This window comes from Myotis lucifugus, unplaced genomic scaffold, assembly GCF_000147115.1.
Source record: "Myotis lucifugus unplaced genomic scaffold, Myoluc2.0 scaffold_22, whole genome shotgun sequence".
Lineage (NCBI taxonomy): Eukaryota > Metazoa > Chordata > Mammalia > Chiroptera > Vespertilionidae > Myotis > Myotis lucifugus.
The window spans coordinates 7,486,504-7,506,913 of NW_005871070.1; the positions used below are offsets into that span (position 1 = coordinate 7,486,504).

The window sequence follows — 20,410 nt, forward strand, 5'->3', positions numbered from 1 at the left end:
GGGCTGTCCAATACCCACATATGGCATTTTTTTTTATAGGGAGGGATATCTTCAAAGCTTCCCGTGAGAAGCAGGGGGTCTCAGCCCCACACCAGCCCCCCAGCCCAGGGTTCCAGAGCTGGGAAGAGAAGTCCCTGTAACTTAGAGCTGTAAAAAGCAGTGGGGATTGTGGCTGAGTGGCACAGAGGCTGCTAGAGACAGGTGTTCCTCTTAAAGGGCCCACACACAAACTTACACAGTCCACTTCCTCTGAGCTCCAGCACCAGGTGGCAGCTTTGGGGAAATCCAGGGACATAAGGGGAGGAACTGACTGTCTGGCATCAGGGCAGGAACTCAGGGGTGGCTTTCTCCCAGACAGGGGTGCTAGCAGGGGTCATTGTTCCTGTACTGGGACCTCTCCCCATCGCAGAGTTGACTGGCAGCGATATCCGACTTTCTATCAACATGGCCCATACTGTTTACTCCAATCTAGTGAGTCCCTTAGACCCCACCCCATCCATTTTGCAGCCCCACCCAAGCTGTTTGCAGCAGCTTTTGCATATGAATGGCCTGTCCTGGTTCAGGCTTCACATTTTCCTAAAATCTCTCAAACAAGCAATAGCTGGATTCACCGTGTCCCAAACGTATCAATAAAAGGTCTAAGACCCAGCACTGGCACCAGCCTGCCTTGATTCACAGCTGGGCCTGGCCTGGGCATTTCCTAGCCCAATACAAGTAGCAGCCATATGCGAATCCCTCTATAGCTCTTTCCAGGTGGCCCCAAGCAGCGGCTGACTTTGCACTTCCCTGGAGACCCAGAGCCAGTGCACCTGGTTGGACAACTTCAGATCACATTAGATTACAACTCTCCATCCACAAGCAATACACTCAAGGAGCAGACTTAGTGAGAACCAAAGCCCCACTGAAGCAAGTCCTGCTCTATAGAGGTATCTCCTGCACAGCAGTTCTTTCATTGTAGACAAAATTGGTCCTCTCAGCCAATTGGCCTGGAGGTCAATTCCTCCCAGTGATGCCAACAACAATCAAGGCTCAGCTACATGACTGTGCACACAGCCCACACAGGGGTGCACCTGGAGTGCCTATCAGGTAACTGGGGAGGCTGAGCCACTGGGCCCCACAGCATGTCTACTACACAAAGCCACTCTACCAATTCCAGGAGACATTGCAGCTCTACTTAATACATAGAAACAAACACAGGGAAGCAGCCAAAATTTGAAGACAAAGAAACAGGTCACAAATGAAAGAAATGGAAGCAAGCAAACTATTGTCTACAGAGTTCAAAACAATGATTATGAGGTTACTGAAGGATCTTAATGAGAGCTTTAAGGGACTCAGTGAGACTTTCAAGGATCTTAGTAAGAATGTCAAAGATATGAAAAAGGACCAGTCAGAAATTAAGCATATACTAACTAAAATAAAGAATAATTTACAGGGACCAAAGAAGTTATATACTTATATGCATAGCCCATTGACACGGGCAAGAGGGTAATGAAGACCTGGGCATGGGTGGGTAGGGGTTTGGAGGAGAGGGGTTAAGGGGGGGGGGGGAGAATGAGAGATATCTGTAATACTATCAATAATAAAAAAATATATTTAAAAAGAAAAAAATCATTTATAGGGATTCAATAGTAGAGTAGAGGATTCTGAGAATCAAAACAACAATTTTGAATATGAGGAATCAAAAAACATCCAATTAGAAGAGCAAAAATAAAATAAAGATAGTGTAAGGAGCCTCTGAGGCAACTTCAAGCGTACCAACATTTGTATTATGGGGGTACCAGAAGGATAGGAGAGAGAGCAAGATATTGAAAACCTATTTGAAGAAATAATGACAGAAAACTTCCACTACCTGGTGAAAGAAATAGACTTACAAATCCAGGAAGTGCAGAGAATCCCAAACAAGAGGAACCCAAAGAGGCCCACATCATGATTAAAATACCAAAGGTTAAAGACAAAGAGAGAGCCTGGCTGGCGTGGCTCAGTGGTTGAGAGTCGACCTATGAACCAGAAGGTCACAGTTCAATTCCCAATCAAAGTACATGCCTGGGTTGTGGGCTCGATCCCCCATAGGGGGCATGTAGGAGGCAGCCAATCAATGATTCTTTCTCCTCATTGATGTTTCTATCTTTTTCTCCCTCTCCCTTTCTCTCTGAAATCAATAAAAACATATATTTAAAAAAAAAAAAAAGACAAAGAGAGAATTTTAAAAGCAGCAAAAGAAAAGCAGTTAGTTACCTACAAGGGAATGCCCATACAACTGCCAGCTGATTTCTTAGCAGAAACTTTGAAGGCCAGAAGGGAGTGGCAAGAAATATTCAAAGTGATGAATAGCAAAGACTTATAACCAAGATTACTCTACCCAGGAAAGCTATCATTTAGAATTGAAAGTCAGATAAAGAACTCCACAGACAAGAAATAGCTAAAGGAGTTCATTACCACCAAACCAGTATTACATGAAATGTTGAAGGGAGGGAGAAGAAAGAAGAAAGAGGAAAGGAGAAAGAAGAAAGAACAAAGGAGAAAGAAAAAAGAAGAAAGAAGGAGAAGGAGAAGAAGGAGAAGAAGAAGAAAAATATGAACAATAAAATGGCAATACACATCTATCAACAATTGAATCTAAAAATCAAAATAAACAAATCATAAACCTAATGAACAAAATAAACTGATGAATAAAATAGAAGCAGAGGTATGGAGACATGGAACAGATTGATGAATCTCAGGGGGCAAGAGTGAGGGGGGTGCGGAAAGAGATTAACCAAAGATCTTATATGCACACTAGATGCCCGATGCACGAATTTCGTGCATGGGTAGGGACCCTAGGCCTGGCCGGCCATTAGGGCAGATCTGTGGGGCAACTGGTAGGGCGATCATGGGACCCCCACTGGCACCCGCCTTGGCTGGCCTGGGGCCTGTGGGCTGGGGGGCAGCTCCTGCGTTGAGCGTCTACCCCCTGGTGGTCAGTGTGTGTTATAGCGACTGGTCATTCCACCTGTCATTCCACCATTCTGTCTATTTGCATATTAGGCCTTTATTATATAGGATATACATTACCTTTGGACACAGACAATAGGGTGGTGAAGACCTGGGGTCAGGTGGGAACTGGGTGGAGGAGGGCAATGAGGGAAAGAAAGGGAGACATCTGTAAAACTCTCAACAATAAAGATTTTTAAAAAAAGACAAAGACTTTGGAAAGTAAAAGGAAGAGAGAGGGGGCAGTGAGTACATAAGATTTTGGAGGAGGAATCCCAGGTTATGTGAAAGTGTAGTGGGAAGGATAGGGAAGTCAAACTAAGGGGGACTCAAATGTGAGTCTAAAAAACTTATGTGGTTTATGATATATGGGACATAAAAAAAGGTAGAATATAAGAGTACCAAGAAGAATTCTGAAGTCAATGATAAGAGGAAAGGAAAATTAGGTTCATAATTAGAGAGTAGATAATTCACTTTGGCCTAGAAAGGCAACATGATTCTGATAGGCTGTTCCAGATTATATAAACTAATAAAAGCCATGATTCAAATCAGGCCAGAAATTATTTGGTTGGTACCCTTCCCTCTAAGTCGTGGGAATTGGCTCAATTTTGGTATGTTCTCAGATATGTTAGCTGTGAAATGACATTGGTCTGAATAAAACCAAACCTCACGAACTAAGCCTTTAACAAACATATACACACAATCACATCCACCACTCCCCCCACCAGACACCAATTCCAGCTCACATCCATTTTGGTAAGATACTTTTATTTTTTACTATTTTTTTCTAATTATAAAATTAACACATAGATCACTTTAGAAAATCTAGTCTTTCCGTTGACATTAATTTTAATATTGACATAAAAACTTAGTATGAATGTACTAACAGCTGCAATTCTATACTGAGAACCAGTGTGCCTGGAAACTAGCCAGATGGCCAAGGCCAGTATATCAGCCCAAAGATAATATTAGTCTTTCCAAGAATCATTTGGGGCTCTACTCCTAAATGTCAAAGGAGATTGCTTCCAGACCACCTCAAGACCTTCCCTAGAATGTATGAGTTAAAGAGGCGCAAAGGAATCTCTTAAGAGTCAAAACCCCCCAAAACCCTGAATATAATAAACACCACTACAGACCGTTGGTTGGAAACTCAGCATATAGAGGTGCACAGGTTTAGCAATATTCATAGACAAATTTATTTTGATCAGAAAGTTTTAGGATATAAGAAAGAAATCCTCAAAGGAGAGACTATCTTAACCCCAATCTACACATTGTTGGTTTTAGAGTATAAGTACAAATTAAAACAGGGTGATATAATCATTCATCCTGTTCAAACAGAGGAGTTTTTATCTGAATGAACAAAGGTAAATTGCTCAGGGACTTCAGTTTATCTGTGTGAAGCAAATTAAACTTTTGCAAGGTACCAAGTCACAATGCAGGAAATAAATGATAATTTAGTCCAATTTTATCAATGTATTATTCACATGAATAATGTAAGAATTTTGGACACCTGCAATAAGCACTTCAACATGTCAGAAACACATTTCATTCAATAAACATTTAGTGAGTATTCTTAAGATTGAGAAAGATGTCTCAAAACTTCTTTAAAAAAGAAAAAGCAGGCTATTTAGTATGCTGAGTATAAAGAGGAAGGATTATTTTCCTATGTTACTTCACTTTACTCCCATCTTATACTTTATAGGTTGCCTCACTAAAGGAAAAGCCTCAGGCTCCATTAGATTACAAATATATTTAAACATAAAAAATATTCATATTAATATGCTATATTGATATTTTCAAACAATGTGTATATTTTATCAAAAACACTGATTCTAAACCTTCTGATGATTAAATGTTAGGGATATCTCTTGGTTATTATTACCAATAAGTAACTAACTTGCAAAGATACTTAAATATCCCTTATTTTCCCCAAAGTCCTTATATATAAGTGAGATTAACAAATATTTCTTCAGTGGAATCTAGGAAAGATTCACTTAGAAACAGATCCTATATAATAAAAGCCTAATATGCAAACTGTCCCCTCGACTGGGAGTTCCACCAGGAGTTTGATCACTCGCTATGATGTACACTGACCACCAGAGACATGACGGGCCTCGGTGACGCGGTGCTGGCAGCGGGCGGCAGTGGAGGCGCTGCTGGCTCCAATGGGCTTCCGGGTGAGCTGGGCCACAACCACGGGGAACGCAGGGGCCAGTCTGGCTCGCAGTGGGTCCGCACAGGAGCCGGTCTGCGAGGCTGGCTGGGAGAGAGAGCGCGCTGCCTGCCCGCCCAGCTTCCATGCGGCACCGCTGGGCAGCCCAAAGGCCCACACTGAGCCCCGGCCCACCCCATCTGGCCATGCTCACCGCATCTCCCCGTGGGGATTCAGGCGCTGAGACTCAGGCAGGGGGCTTGCGGGGACCCGGGGTCCCAGGTGCTGCCCAGGGCCCAGAGGTCAGCTGGGACCTGCCCTTCCACGCCAGATGCTCGCGCTTTGATCACCGGCCAGGCCTAGGGACCACACCCATGCAGAATTTTGTGCACCGGGCCTCTAGTTTAACATAAAACTTAACAACAAATACTGAAACTCCATCATACATAACCCCTACTATAATGAAGTATTGTGTATTTGAAGTAAGTGAATATGTTTTTTGCTCTCTTGATTTTAGTAAATAATTAGCAGAATATAAAATTTTCCCTTAATTACATTCACCAAAAATCCAAATTTTCCTAAAATTTACTCTTATTCAGGAGTAGGTATTCAATAAATATTTACTTAGTGCCCACCATGTATTGGGCACTATGCTGTAAGTGCTAGAGAGCTGTGAACCCCAAACAGCCATGTTTTACCTAAATAACACAAGTGCTCCTGCTTTTCCAGAGCACAGATTTACATCACCACCTCTTCAAGTGTCTCATGTTTTTGAAAATGTAACTGTTCTAGTAATAGTTTGAAAAATTCTATTTATGAATTTTATCTGTAAAGGAAAATTTATAAATGATTATGTTTTTTAAGATATAAAAATGTTTGTCATAAAGTTTGTTTTTCAATAAGGCAACAGCAAAGCATCAAAGATAGCACAAACCACTTTAAACTTTGAGATTTACCTGAAATGGGAATATTCTGTGAGACTGATAACTGCACATCTCCAGTTCCTGGTGGCATGTCAACAACTAAATAGTCCAGGTGACCCCAATCTACCTAAAAATCAATTAGACACAAATAACATCATTGTATAACAACTGCAGTAAAAATAAATGTATTAGTAATAAATCTAAATAATAGCTTCCACTTGAGCCATTACTAAAAGCCAGGGACCATGCTGAGGATTGATATATGAACAAGGAAGGAAGGAAGGAAGGGAGGGAGGAAAGAAGGGAGGGAGGGAGGGAGGGAGGGGAGGACAGTTGCTGACTCTAGCAGACCTCTGAATGATAAGGTTAAATTTCCAAACGAAGCCCTCCTCTTTCACCACACACATACACTAATGGTGAACCATTTGACAATGGGCTTCTATTCAGGACCAATCATTTATTTTCATTGGGAATAATCCATATTTTATTAAGAAAGCCTTACTTTTTTGTCTTTTGGACAAAAATGTTAGCATTTTCTATGGCAGATCCTAATAGAATTTTTTAAAGTTTATTATTTTTCCTTTATAAAACAAAAATAATGAAAACCAAAAGTTAATAAGAAAATTTTAGATATATAACTAAATTTCCAATACTATAATATTTTAATTATTTATTTCCAGGTATTTTACTAAGTACCTTTATCTAGAAAAGTCAGCTATATAACCAAGTCCTTAATGCTCAGCTTCAATACAGACAGGTCTCAGGCTCTTTTCTCCTAAGATGGTTTCTCCCTCTGAGTTCCAGTGAAAGATGAGCCCTAGGACCCTCTCCGTTGCCTAACACAGAAGTTTGGAATCATACTTAACTCCTTCCTTTCCCTCACTATCTCAGTCACCCACTTCTCTCTTCCCTACTGCCAAGAACCCAGTGGAGGCCACAACCATCTACCACTAAAGCCTCTGAACCAATCTCTCTGCTCCAGTCTGTTCCTAACAACAATGAGAAATGGTCCATCTAAAACGTAAGTCTGACAGTGTCACTTCTTGGTTTAAAACTCTTCTATTGCTTTTAGGATAAATTCAGAGCTTAAGCTCCAGAACACGCTGCTTGGTTTCTTCACTTGCTAATTCCTCCTCATTCTTCAGATCTCACCTTGAAATTTACTTCCCCTAACTTCCATTAGATTAGATATGGTATTCCTAGTGTGTACTTCTCTCATTCATTCATTCATTCATTCATTCAACAAATGTTTATTGAATACCTACTATATATTAGGCATTAAGCTAGGTATTGATAATTAAATGGTATTATGGTCCCTAACCTCACAGAATTTATAATATATAGAGACACATATTAAGCATATAACAAAATAACCGAAGGGTTGCAGGTTTGATTCCAGGTCAAGGGCACGTACCTGGGTTGCAAGTTCGATCCCTGGCCCTGGTCAGAGGGCATGTGGGTGGCAAACAATCGATGTGTCTCTCACATCAATATTTCTCTCTCTCCTTCCCTCCCTCCCATCCACTCTCTCTAAAAAATCAATAGGGGGAGGGGGAGAATAACCTATGCAATGTTAAAAGATTAATAAATGTGAGCAACTGGATGAAGATCAACATAGCTAGAGAGTAGTGATGAGGGAAAGGGTGGAGTTCATTTCATGTTGTTTCATGATCTGTCTTCTCATGAAACTGTAGCTGAATTAGAATGCCCAGCACAGAATGGACACACTGGAGATACTTAATAACTTTTCTTTCAAGAAATGAATGAATAGCCCTGGCCGGTTTGGCTCAGTGGATAGAGCATTGGCCGATGGACTGAAGGGTGCCGGGTTCAATTCCAGTCAAGAGCACATGCCTGGGTTTCGGGCTCAATCCCCAGTAGGGGGCGTGCAGGAGGCAGCCAATTAATGATTTCCTCTCATCATTGATGTTTCTATCTCTCCCTCCTGTGAATTTTAAAAAAAGAAACGAATGAATAAATGAACACATGCAAAGTTTCAAGATTTTTTAAATGGAAATCATACTATGCATATAACCCCACATCTTGCTTCTTAAAATTTAATAATGTGAAGTAAGCCTTTTACATACAATCACATATTTTCTAAAATTAGAGTTCAGATGATATTGGTTCAAATGGACTCATTCATGTGGTAACACATTTATTCAACACATATTTATTGAGACTTGATTAGGTGTCAAGCACTGTTCCAGGTGATGGGGATAGAGCAGTGAACAAAACAAAGTCCCACCCACCATGAAACTAACATTTTAGTGAGGGAGACAGACAAACGTATAGACAAATCAGAGAGTAAAAGGTACTATGAAGAAAACAACAAATATCCTTTACTATATAAAATTATTTGGTTCCTGATTCAAATATCCAGATCAAATAGGAAGAATTATTTAGAAATCTTTTCAATTCCTGAATTTCAAAAAGCAAGTAGTAAGACTTCAGATGGCAAAGGATTTATCAAAGAATTTCTTTGAATTTCCTCAGTTCCTAATGTCAGATGGAGATGAATCCTTGAAGAGCAGGGAGGAAATGGAATGGCAGAAGGTGTCCATAGACAGGGTGGTCAGAGCCCTGAGTGAAGTGAGAAAATAGCTGATGCAGTTTTCTGAAGGACAGCATTCTAGGCAGAAGCGACAGCAAGTGCAGAGTCCCTAAGAAGGGGGTATGCTCGGCACACTCAAGGTCTAGCTAGGAAGACAGTACTGCCTTTCTAAAACAGACCCTCCACCCACCCCACACACACACATCAATCTCTCTCCTCCTCTGACTTTGTTTGTCTGTGAAACTTTACAGTATCTGACATTAATATTGACTTGTCTTTTAGGAAATCAATGACATTTCTCAAACGCAAGTACTTGATACTTATTTAATGATACATTTAAGAGAATGACAAGATGATGAACATAAAATAGTTCATTTGCAATATAGGGATTCTTGGTGGGAAAAAATAGTTACCTCAAAGCTACCCATGACGACAATCTATGAAACCATCTATAAACGAAGAAAAAGGACAGTTTTCATTTTATTTCCTCTGCACTGAAACTCCTAAGACAGGCAGACTGACAAGTCTGTTTCAGAGAACATCAAATGACTGGTTCCAACAATTTATCATTGTTGTTCCTTGGTATTTAATCATATTTATCACGTTGGCTCCGATTTCTTAAAAGAGAACTGTTATTAAGACTCCAAGGAACTAAAAACACTTCACTGTTAAGATAATAAGGCAATTAATTTCAAATCACTCTTAAAATAAATTTAAACTATCAAAAAAAAAAGAGCCTGGCCCTAAATCCCCTCGCACACAGTAGGCATTCCACAAAGGCTTGCCTTCTTGAACTGAACTGACATCGGTATCTGAGTTCCAGTTTCATAGCATTTATTAATACTAACATGGAAATATATCGCCTGCCAGGAAGTTCCAGTTCTCTCAGAAAAGAGTCATCAAAGCATTGATTTCAGAATTATTTGAAATTCTCTAGATTCTTCTTCGTGTTTGTTCACTCATATAAATTGTGTGTTACTAAATGTAGGAAAACACATACTAGCAAAACACCCAGGTAGCTCATTTATTAAATCCCAGTGGCAGATCCAGATTTTGTGTGGCCTAAAGCACATAGAATTTGGGTGGTCCTCTCTAAGAATAAGAATACAAAATTAGGAATGCAAAATTAAGTATTTATTTATAATGTGAAAAGAAATCACCATAAAATGTTGGAGACTTAGAGATTTAAGTTCCTTTCTCTGAGATCACATGACCTGAAATGCTTACTAAGAAATCCTTCCTGACTACAACCTGCTTCCTTTCCCTACCTGAGACTCCCAGCATCTGCGAGAAGCCCAGGCCAATGTGGAACCCAGAGTTTAAGTTTCATTAGCCCCACAGTAACTCCATTCCTGGTAGAACTTTCTCAGCTCCCTCTCAGGCGCCAAACTCAGCAGCTCAATCTACAAGTACAGAGGTAGTTCAGAGATGTCCTGCAGATATAATGAGGTTTGAAGTTGTATGGAGTTCAATTTGGTGGCCATCTGGTCTTAGCCATTTTTAACTGGCTCATTCTTGGGAGAAAGCTACTAATTGTAGGCCATCTTGTCTCTCAGAGATGAACAGAGTTAAGGAAAGGCAAGGGTTTTAGCCAGGTCACACAGGCCTATTGTGGGATAACAAATTTTCCCCTTTTCTGTTTTCACTCACATTCTTGAAGGATATCGAGAGTCGAAGATCTGTCTTCTCTCATAAAAGAGTTGTTGTCAGGGTCCTGTTAGAGAAGTGAAACCTTCCCCTAGCTAGCTTCAAGTAGGTCTAATATCTCCTGGCTGTAGCCCCACCCATTAATTCCTGAGTTATTATCATCTATAGTTTGCCTCAACTCTTTCAGAGACAAACTAGACAGTTCAGGAGGCAGGGTCCAAGGATGAGCAGTAAAAGGATAGCAGCAAGAGATCCTAAGACAGTGGTTCTCAACCTTCTGGCCCTTTAAATACAGTTCCTCATGTTGTGACCCAACCATAAAATTATTTTTGTTGCTACTTCATAACTGTAATGTTGCTACTGTTATGAATTGTAATGTAAATATCTGATATGCAGGATGGTCTTAGGTGACCCTGTGAAAGGGTCGTTCGACCGTCAAAGGGGTCGCGACCCACAGGTTGAAAACCTCTGTGAGGTGGAGGAACCCAGTGAGAATCTGAAGAGCCCTTTTTATTGTATTCCAGATATCCTGGGAACTGGAGTAGGTTTTCCCAAACGAGTGTAACCATTTGGCTTGGTTGTGTATCTCAAGGATATTGACTTCTACCTGTTCAGTATCGTTTATCCATGTACAGCAGGAGAAGCTGGTAATGGCACTTATCCTACCTTGTTTAGCTAATAGGAAATCCTACTGCCAGTTGTGGTTGCCGTTTTGTTAATGGTGTCATAGCATAGCATGTTGTATTAGCCCTGCACAGACTCCTCCTTGTTTTGCCAGCTAGTAATCTAAAGCAATCCCACTGTCTAAGAACCCATGTACCCGGGGCTCAAGGTGATCTGTTGAAGACTTAGAGCCTGAGCAGTAGAGCTGGCTAAAAGGCTGACTGCACAGGTCAAATTCCATAACATCAGGTACTTAATGAGAGCTATGTCTATGAAAATAAAACCAAAGGTTAATGATCAGAGCAAATTATAACCCAGCTTCTGAGTTTGTAAGGCTGTCAGTCAAGATTTCTAGGTTAAAGGCTAAAAGCATTTGTAGTTTGATGTCTCTGATGATGTCATCGGGTACTCTCTATGTGGCTTATATAGCATCGATTACTAAGATTATTTAAGCATATGCTGATGTGGTGATTTTTCTGAATTTTATTTCAAGCTGTCCATCTTTAGCTTGCATGGCTTTGGAAAAAGGCAATCTAGTTCTCAATGATTTCTAGTCAAAGGATAGGAGAAGAATTGGGAACATGTTTTGAGAATCATAGGCAGATATTGGAGGAAACTAGAAGAATTCAGGATCTAGTCCAGTTTATAAGTAAAAAACAAAACAAAACCCCAAAAGAAAGATAGCAATGGAATCTAATATCCACAAGGGCATATTATATTGCTCTTTCACTTTGTTTATTAACATATCCAACATGTGAAGGTTGTGCGACCAGAACTAATTACTAAATCTCTGTTAAATTATTTTTGTTTATTTTTTGTTAACCTTATGAAGAGAAATATATTCCAAACTAGCACTGACCAGGATAATTTTAGGCTAATATGTCTTCTCCAAATGACTGGGAAATAAAAGTATATCTGATATATGAGCAGATATGGTAATTTATCTTTTTCTGGACATCAGTTATAAAGAGTGTGGTGCTATGAATGAGAAAAGAAGATGGACTCTTTTATTCTATGAATACTTCTATTTAAGAAGCTGACCAAAGCAGCAGCAATCAATCCTCACCCAGAGGATGCTGGGAGCACAAGGTCAAATAGGCTGAGTTGCAAGTGTTGAAAAGAAAGGGTCCGCAGATGCCTTCCTTATTTGGCTTCTTGGCTGTCCCAATCAGTTTCCCACAGTCAGCTTCCAGGGGAGCAGTTTCCATCATCTGCATTAAACGGGTCATGTTTAAATTCCATAGAGTTAATATATGCTTCTCCAAAGCAAAGGTAGAGTGTCCCCGCCATGTTAGGTCAGCTAGCAAGGTCAATGTGAGGCAGGTGAAAAGAACATCAGGTGGACCTTGGGCCTGGGGAATCAGGGAAGAAAATCACTGCCAAGAAAGAGAGGCATAGTACTGCCTGCTAGAGCCAAAGTAGTAGCCAGGAAGAATTAAACTTCTAAGAGAAAGAAAAAGGTGCAACTAAAGAACATAAGAGAAATATGGAGCAGGAGAAATGGGAAAAAACTAGATTAAATTGTTTGAAAGTTGGCTATATCCAGGCAGCCCATTCAGACTGTGGTTGGAATATTCCACAGGTGATAGAACAAATTCTTAAAGGAAGATGGGCTGGGCCAGACATTTCTTCTTTCCTTCCTGTCTTCTCCTAATTACTGACTGAATAGTCGGTTTTGACTCAAAACCTATTATTAGCCTACTTGACTAATAATTAGTAGATCTCAAAGTAGTGTCCTGTGCCTGACTCTGACCATGTATCTGTTGCTAAGTCTATCCTACACCAAATTTCTGCCATCTGTCCCTGACTACCTGGTTCTCCAATCCCAGTTAGGCACAGTCCTATACTACTAGCAAACAGACAGTACTTGTGCTTTGCTTGGAATCCCAGACATGAAACCATGCCACTACTGGCATAGAAAATGCAGCTAACCTTGTCTCGGACCCATGGACAAATTTATCAGGCAAATTACCAAGCTCCTCAGACTTTTGATTCAACTAACTTCCCGGGTTTGAATGGGTCTTCAAGTTCCAAGAATTCTAGAGTAATTATTTTTGTACATAACTATCTCCCCAACTTCAGTGTAAACTCCCTGACAGAAGAGACCGTTCTTTATGCATCTCTGGACTCCCTCTCCACATTCCATCCCCTTCATAATGCCTAACCAGTGTTCAATCAACATTCACTGAGTGATTCCATGAGTTAAGTTGTCCCTTACAATTGTGTTATACTACTGAAAATTTTGCCATGTGAAGCACCTTTTATATACAATATAAATCTAAAATAGAACATGAAGTGTTTTTCTTTAAGTCTGAACCATAGTTTTTCTCTGCCCAGTGAACTATTCATAATATCACGCAACATTTTACTTTCATTGCAGAAAGAAAATTGCTACAAAGTTGAAATTATTTAAATATGAATACCACAATGAAAATATAAATAACAAAGATTTATACTTGAGTTGATGGCCTACTGACTTGTGGATAAAAGTAATGCAGCAAAATATGTTAAACTTATCTTTGAGATTGTTTTGATAAGAGCTGAGCCAATTACAAAATGAGAACACATCTATCAAATTACAACAATGATGTAAATGTTCTTCCCCAATACTTTCTTTTTTCTTTTCAGATGATAAAGTTCTCTAATCCATTTTTAAATATCTTCCTTTCTATAGAAAAAGGAGTAGGGGGCTTGGAAGGGGGGTAGACTACTTGAATAAATCCCTTCAAAGGCACTACCAACCAAGTGATAGCAATCATGTTTGAGAGAGAAAAAAAGAGAAACTTTATTCTTTATCTTTCAGTTTATCATTATCTCCCATTTCCTTAGTTGTTCTAGCAGAGCATATGGGCTCTGACAATTTGGAGACAGCATCAATTCACAAAGGACTTCTTATCCAAAAGCTGATGCATAGGCCAATCTCTGGTAACTCTATACCTATTTCTGAAATAATATTTAAAAGATTATCCAATTCCAAGACAAGCCCATGTAAATCCACAGTACAGCTGAAACTGTAAAACCTTCTACACTAATAAAAGACAAACATGCAAATTGTACCTTCACTACACCTTAAGCCATGCCCACCAGCCAATCAGAGCGACTATATGCAAATTAACCCAACCAAGATGGCGGCCAGCAGCCACGGAGCTGGAGCAAGCAGGAGGCTTGGTTGCCCCAAAGATGGAGGAAGCCAAGCTTCCCACCTGCCGCGGGCAGCTCTGAGCTCCACTCAAAGCAACAAAGTTTCAATTATAGAAGATAAATAAACCCCAGATACCTGCTTTCAGCCGGCTGTGGCCACGGAGCTGGAGCGAGCAGGAGGCTTCCCTCCCACATGCTGTGGGCAGCTCTGAGCTCCACTCAAAGCAACAAAGTTTCAATTATAGAAGGTAAATAAATCCCAGAATAAAAAAAAGAAAAAGAAAAAAAGGAAAGGCTGGGAGCTTCCGTCACCTGGGGGCTTGGCCAGCCTGAAAACGGCCCTCAGCCCCTCACCCAGACTGGCCAGGCACCCCAGTGGGGACCCCCATTCTGAAGGGGGTGTGACCAGCCTGAAAACAGACATCAGCCCCTCACCCAGGCTGGCCAAACCTCCATGGGGTGAGGGTCCCCACTGGGGGTGGGGGGACTTGACCAGCCTGCAAACAGCCATCAGCCCCTCACCCAGGCTGGCCAAACCTCCATGGGGTGAGGGTCCCCACTAGGGGTGGGGGGACTTGACCAGCCTGCAAACAGCCATCAGCCCCTCCCCCAGGCTGGCCAGGAACCCCAGTGGGGACTCCCACCCTGAAGGGGGTGTGACCAGCCTGCAAACACCCATCAGCCCCTCACCGAGGCTGGCCAGGCACCCCAGCGGGACCCCCACCCTGATCTGGGACACCCTTCAGGGCAAACCAGCCGATCCCACCCATGCACCAGGCCTCTATCCTATATAATAAAGGGGTAATATACAAACTGACCCTAACAGCAGAACAACTGGGAATGACTGGTCACTATGACACACACTGACCACCAGGGGGCAGACTCTCAATGCAGGAGCTGCCCCCTGGTGGTCAGTGCACTCCCACAGGGGGAGCTCTGCTCAGCCACAAGCCAGTCTGCCGGCTGCCAGTACAGCGGTGGTGGTGGGAGACTCTCCCGCCTCCTCAGCAGCGCTAAGGATGTCTGACTGCAGCTTAGGCCTGATCCCCGCTGGCAAGTGGACATCCCCCGAGGGCTGCCGGGCCGCCAGAGGGATGTCTGACTGCCAGCTTGGGCCTGATCCCCCAGGGAGCGGGCCTAAGCCAGCAGGTGGACATCCTCCGAGGGGTCTCAGACTGCAAGAGGGCATAGGCCGGGCTGAGGGACCCCCCCTCGAGTGCACAAATTTTTGTGCACCGGGCCTCTAGTACAATATGAAAATGATGCTAACACAAAAGCAAAAATATTTCAGTTAATTATGGGAACCTCTTTTTAAGTTGAGTCCTGCTTTAAGCCAACTGCTTACACATATGTTCATAACCTAAAAAGTAGATGTTAGTGAAGAACAAGACTGCTACCAAAAAGGCCTAAAACATTACAAACCTGAATCAAGATATTTTTAATTTTTTGCCCTAGCCGGTTTGGCTCAGTGGATAAAGCGTTGGCCTGAGGACCAAAGGGTCCTGGGTTCGATTCCAGTCAAGGGCACGTACCTTGGTTGCAGGCTCCTCCCTGGCCCGGGCCCTGGCCAGGGCTTGTGCAGGAAGCAACCAATTGATGTGTTTCTGTCACATCAATGTTTCTCTATCTTTCCCTCTCTCTTCCACTCTCCTTAAAAATCAATGGGAAAATATCTCAGGTGAGGATTAACAACAAAAAGGATATTTTTATTTTTTTAATAATTAGTAAAACAAATTAAAAGAATAAGAACTCTCCCTACACACCTTAAGGATGAAGCTTCAGATTTTTTTTCCAGTAACAAATGACTTTATTAACCTAATTTGGGATAGTTCATAAAATATATTTTTATGTGTACTCTCTTTAATAAGGAAAACTATAATACTCTTTTTTAAAAAATCCTTAGAAATAGTATTGTATTTGGGAGGATTCAAGGTAATGAAAGGGCAGGATTACAGCTGCCATAAAAACTGCACGGAACCCCGTGAGAGAATCCATGGTCAGTGTCCACTGGTTTTGATGGTTTTTAAGGATGTTACAGAACATGAGTGACACTACTACTCTTGGAGACCAGTCTATCCAATGTGCTTACTGCATGCTAGGAATGATCTCAAGTAAACTCAACTGGATCCTAATTTTGAGCCTTAGTGTCTATCAGGCCTTAGTGTCCATCAGGTAGAATTGAGTTAATAGGGAAGAGGTGGAGGCTGGGTCTGTAAGTGACAGGTAAAGGAGACAGAAGGAAATGAGTAGTTATTGAGAGCCTATTATAAGGTAGGCACTAATACTTTTTACATACATAATTATGAAACATTGTCAGACAGGCATTATTATCTCATTTTACAGATAAGACTACAGAGGGTTAGGGAAGAAAGATACCCAAGGTCAGGCTGTTGGTGGGATGGAGCTGGGATATGAATCCTGGTCTGTGTGACGGAAGCCATGTTCCCAGGCTCCCACAGAATGCGGTGCAGCAGCACTATTCTCAGCTGGCACAGCTTCATTACCCCAAGAACATATGTGCTTTACTGTATTACTTTTCCAGTTTATGATAAAATAGATAGTCCCTGATTTCAGTTACCAATAGTCAACCACGATCCTAAAATATTAGATGGGAAATTACAGAAATAAACAAATCATGTGTTAAACTGCATGCCATTCTGAGTAGTGTGATGAAATCTCGCGCCTTCCTGCTGGGTCCATCCTGGGACATGAATCCTCCCTTTGTCCAGAGTATCCATCCTGGCTGTATAGGCTACCTGCCCTCTAGTCACCTAGTAGCCCTCAGTTATCAGATCCGCTATCTGAGAGAGACAGACCACAGTCACATAACTTTCATTATAGTACATTGTTATAATTGTTCTATATTATCTAGTTATTATTGTTAACCTCTTACTGTGCCTAATTTATAAATTAAACTTTATCGTAGATACGCATGTGTAGGAAAAAACAGTATATACAGAGTTCGGTACTATGCGGTTTCAGACACCTAATGGGTAGTCTTGGAACATATCCCCACAGCTAAGGGGTAACTACTATATAAAATAGAATCTGTAGCCTCCCAGAAAATTATTTAGATAATATAAATAGGAAATCGAAAAATTATTCATTTCCTTTAACTTTTTTTCTTTTTCTGGTTATTTTATTTCTAGATATTTTTAATGGCATCACATAGTATTCTTCCTGTACATGATCCCTTAAGGATCTTTTCTATTATAAAGTAAGTGTCTGTCCTGGTAACCATGGATATGTTGACTGTAAATTTCCTGACTTTGTGATATTAAAGAATATTTTAACTTTCAATAATCTACCATTAAATTCTGTTTTTTTTTAAACCAGTAAGTATCATTCCATTAACCATCTACACAAGAAAATTGTGTGGCATAATTGTTTTTTATTTTTTATTGCTAAAACTATTACAGGTGTCCCTCATTTCCCCCACTTTACCCACTTCCATCCAGCCTCCGCCTCCCTCCCTCTGGCCATCACCACACTGTTATGTGTGTCTATGGCTTATGCATATACATTCTTTGGCTAATGTTTTTACCTTCTTTCATCTAGTCTGGAATAACTGTTTAAATCAAAGTAAACAACCTAGGAAGACTAAGAACAGATTAAAAAAATACCCATAGCTATTGAACAAATTTTTAAAACTGGCTTAGAGGATTTTATTATAAAATTTTAAAGATCTAAATCATATTGAATAGGAAACCAAATAAGAGAAACTGTAGCTCCATATGTAGTTATATTTTAAGTCTGAGCTATTATAATGCAGCTTTTGGATTTTAAATTCTGATTCAGACATTAATTACTATGATAAAAAAAAAAAATAACACAGCACTGCAAAGAAGGAGTCTGGCCCAAATAAAGACTATGAAGCGAAGGGGGCGTCTGGCACAAATCAAGACTATAGCTGGTACAGACAAAAATCCAGATATCTGTTCAGTAAATAGAGGAATTTTAGTCCGGAATTTGGCACATCTAAATTCCAATCATTCGTATCACTAACTAGCTACATCACCATGGGTCAGCTAATTAACTTCTCTGGACATCAGTTTTCTTATCTATAAAATAGTGTTTTAGATTAAATAATCACCAAGGTTCCTTCAAACTACTTTAAAAGATAGTGAGACTATGATGTTTTTGTAAACTGGAAAATATTTGTGAGAGATTTCCTCACAGAAAAAAAGTGAATAAACAGCATTTTGAAAATATATTTTATTGATTTATTTTTACAGAGAAGAAGGGAGAGGGATAGAGAGTTAGAAACATTGATGAGAGAGAAACATTGATCAGCTGCCTCTTGCACACCCCCTACTGGGGATATGCCCACAACCAAGGTACATGCCCTTGACCGGAATCGAACCTGGGACCCTTCAGTCCGCAGGCCGACACTCTATCCACTGAGCCAATAAACAGCATTTTTATCCAAACGCCAAAATGACAAAACAAACTTTTTAAAAAGGGGGAGCATTTTATGTAAGAACAAGAAAGCTAAAAACTATTTGGTCCATTTAACAATTTATTTTATAGAATGATCATATTTCCTTTGGAAATTTAGCTGAATTTTGTAAGGAACTTACAATTAAATTTTTATATTGAACTACAATCTACTCTAACTACTATCCTAGGAATTAATGTATTATATCTTTACAAAATGTCATAATTTACAAATTAGAGGCATTCCAAAAAAGTTGTTGAGGGGATTGCCACTGAAGTAAGGAGCAAGAAGGAGAATTCAATCACAAACTCTTAAAGGTTGAGAGGTCTAATCCAACTTTCCAACTACTACAAAACTTCTTTCTACAAGCACTCATGACAGGGATATACTCTGCCAACAAAAGAAAGTTCACATCATTCTATGCCTACCAACACTCAAATACAAATTTTGTATCAATAAAAGGATGAAAGTAAATTGTCACTTAAGAGTCATTCCTAGCCCTAACCGGTTTGGCTCAGTGGATAGAGCGTCGGCCTGCGGACTGAAGGGTCCCAGGTTCGATTCCGGTCAAGGGCATGTACCTTGGTTGCGGGCACATCCCCAGGAGGGGGTGTGCAAGAGGCAGTTGATCGATGTTTCTCTCTCATCGATGTTTCTAACTCTCTATCCCTCTCCCTTCCTCTCTGTAAAAAATCAATAAAATATTAAAACAAAGAGTCATTCCTAAATTTTTCTTTTGCTACATATGAGATTGGTTTACTTTTTACTTTATTAGTCAGACTACATAACTTTTCTGATTTGTCTTTAGTTGCTACAGGTACTGCTATTTATTAAAACTCCCCTCATTTCTTTTTGTCTTAATCCTTACCAGAGGATATGTTTATTGATTTTTTTTTTAGAGAGAAACATCAATGTGAAAGAGAAACATTGATCGGTTGCTTCCTGTATGCGCCACAAACAGGGATCGAACCCACGACCTAGGTATGTGCCTGACTTGGAATCAAACCCGCAACCTTTTGGTATATGAGAGGACACTCTAACCAACTGAACCACCCAACCAGAACCCTCCCCCTATTTTTAGTATGAATAAGTATCTACTCAATTATAAGGATTTGAGATTATAGAAATATTAGAGGCCCGGTGCATGAAATTTGTGAACGGGTAGGATCCCTAGGCCTGGCTGGTGATCAGGCCGATCTGTGGGGTGACTGGAGAGGCGATTGGGGGGCACCCACCTTGGATGGCAGCCTGGTGCCGCCCGCTCACCAGCCCCACCCCTCACCCCCCCGTCGCTGCCGCCGGTCAGGGCCTTAGGGCTGGGGGCTGCTTCTGCATTGAGCATCTGTCCCTGGTGGTCAGTGCATCATCATAGCGACCAGTTGACCGGTCATTCGTTCGACCAATCTTAATGGTCACTTAGGCTTTTATATATATATAGACTAGTTAGACTAGTAGCCCAGTGCACAAAATTCATGCATGGGGTGGGGGGTGTCCCTCAGCCAGGCCTGCACCCTCTCCAATCTGGGACCCCTCAGACAATCCTCACACAATCCGGGACCGCTGGCTCCTAACCACTCACCTGCCTGCCAGCCTGATCGCCCCCTAACCGCTCTTCTGCCAACCTGATTGAACTGCTCCCCTGCCAGCCCAATCACCCACAACTGCCCTCCCCTGCCAGCCTGATCACCCACAATTGCCCTCCCCTGCCACAACCCACCTCCTCTGCCGGGACCAGCCTCCTCTGCACCGCACGGAGCCGCAGGACCCCCAGGCCTCACCACACGGAGCGGCTGCCAGGCCCCGCCTCCGCTGTGCGCGTGGCTATCTTGTGGCGGCCATATTGTGGTGGCCATCTTGTGATGATGTCACGCGCGAGGGCCACCTAGGCTTTTATTAGTATAGATGTTCCCTTATAGTTGGAG

The 20,410-nt window shown here is 41.3% G+C and overlaps 1 protein-coding gene across 1 annotated transcript in view; it reads right to left on the reverse strand.

Annotated features, from left to right (window-relative positions):
* Window positions 1–20,410, reverse strand: part of NUBPL (nucleotide binding protein like) — a gene marked incomplete at its 3' end in the record, with an annotated part of 206,430 nt that overhangs the window by 33,314 nt on the left and 152,706 nt on the right. Inside the window, exon 7 of the mRNA XM_006085884.3 lies at window positions 6,079–6,172. Within this exon, the coding sequence (XP_006085946.3) occupies window positions 6,079–6,172 (94 nt within the window). The remainder of the gene's footprint in view (window positions 1–6,078; window positions 6,173–20,410) is intronic.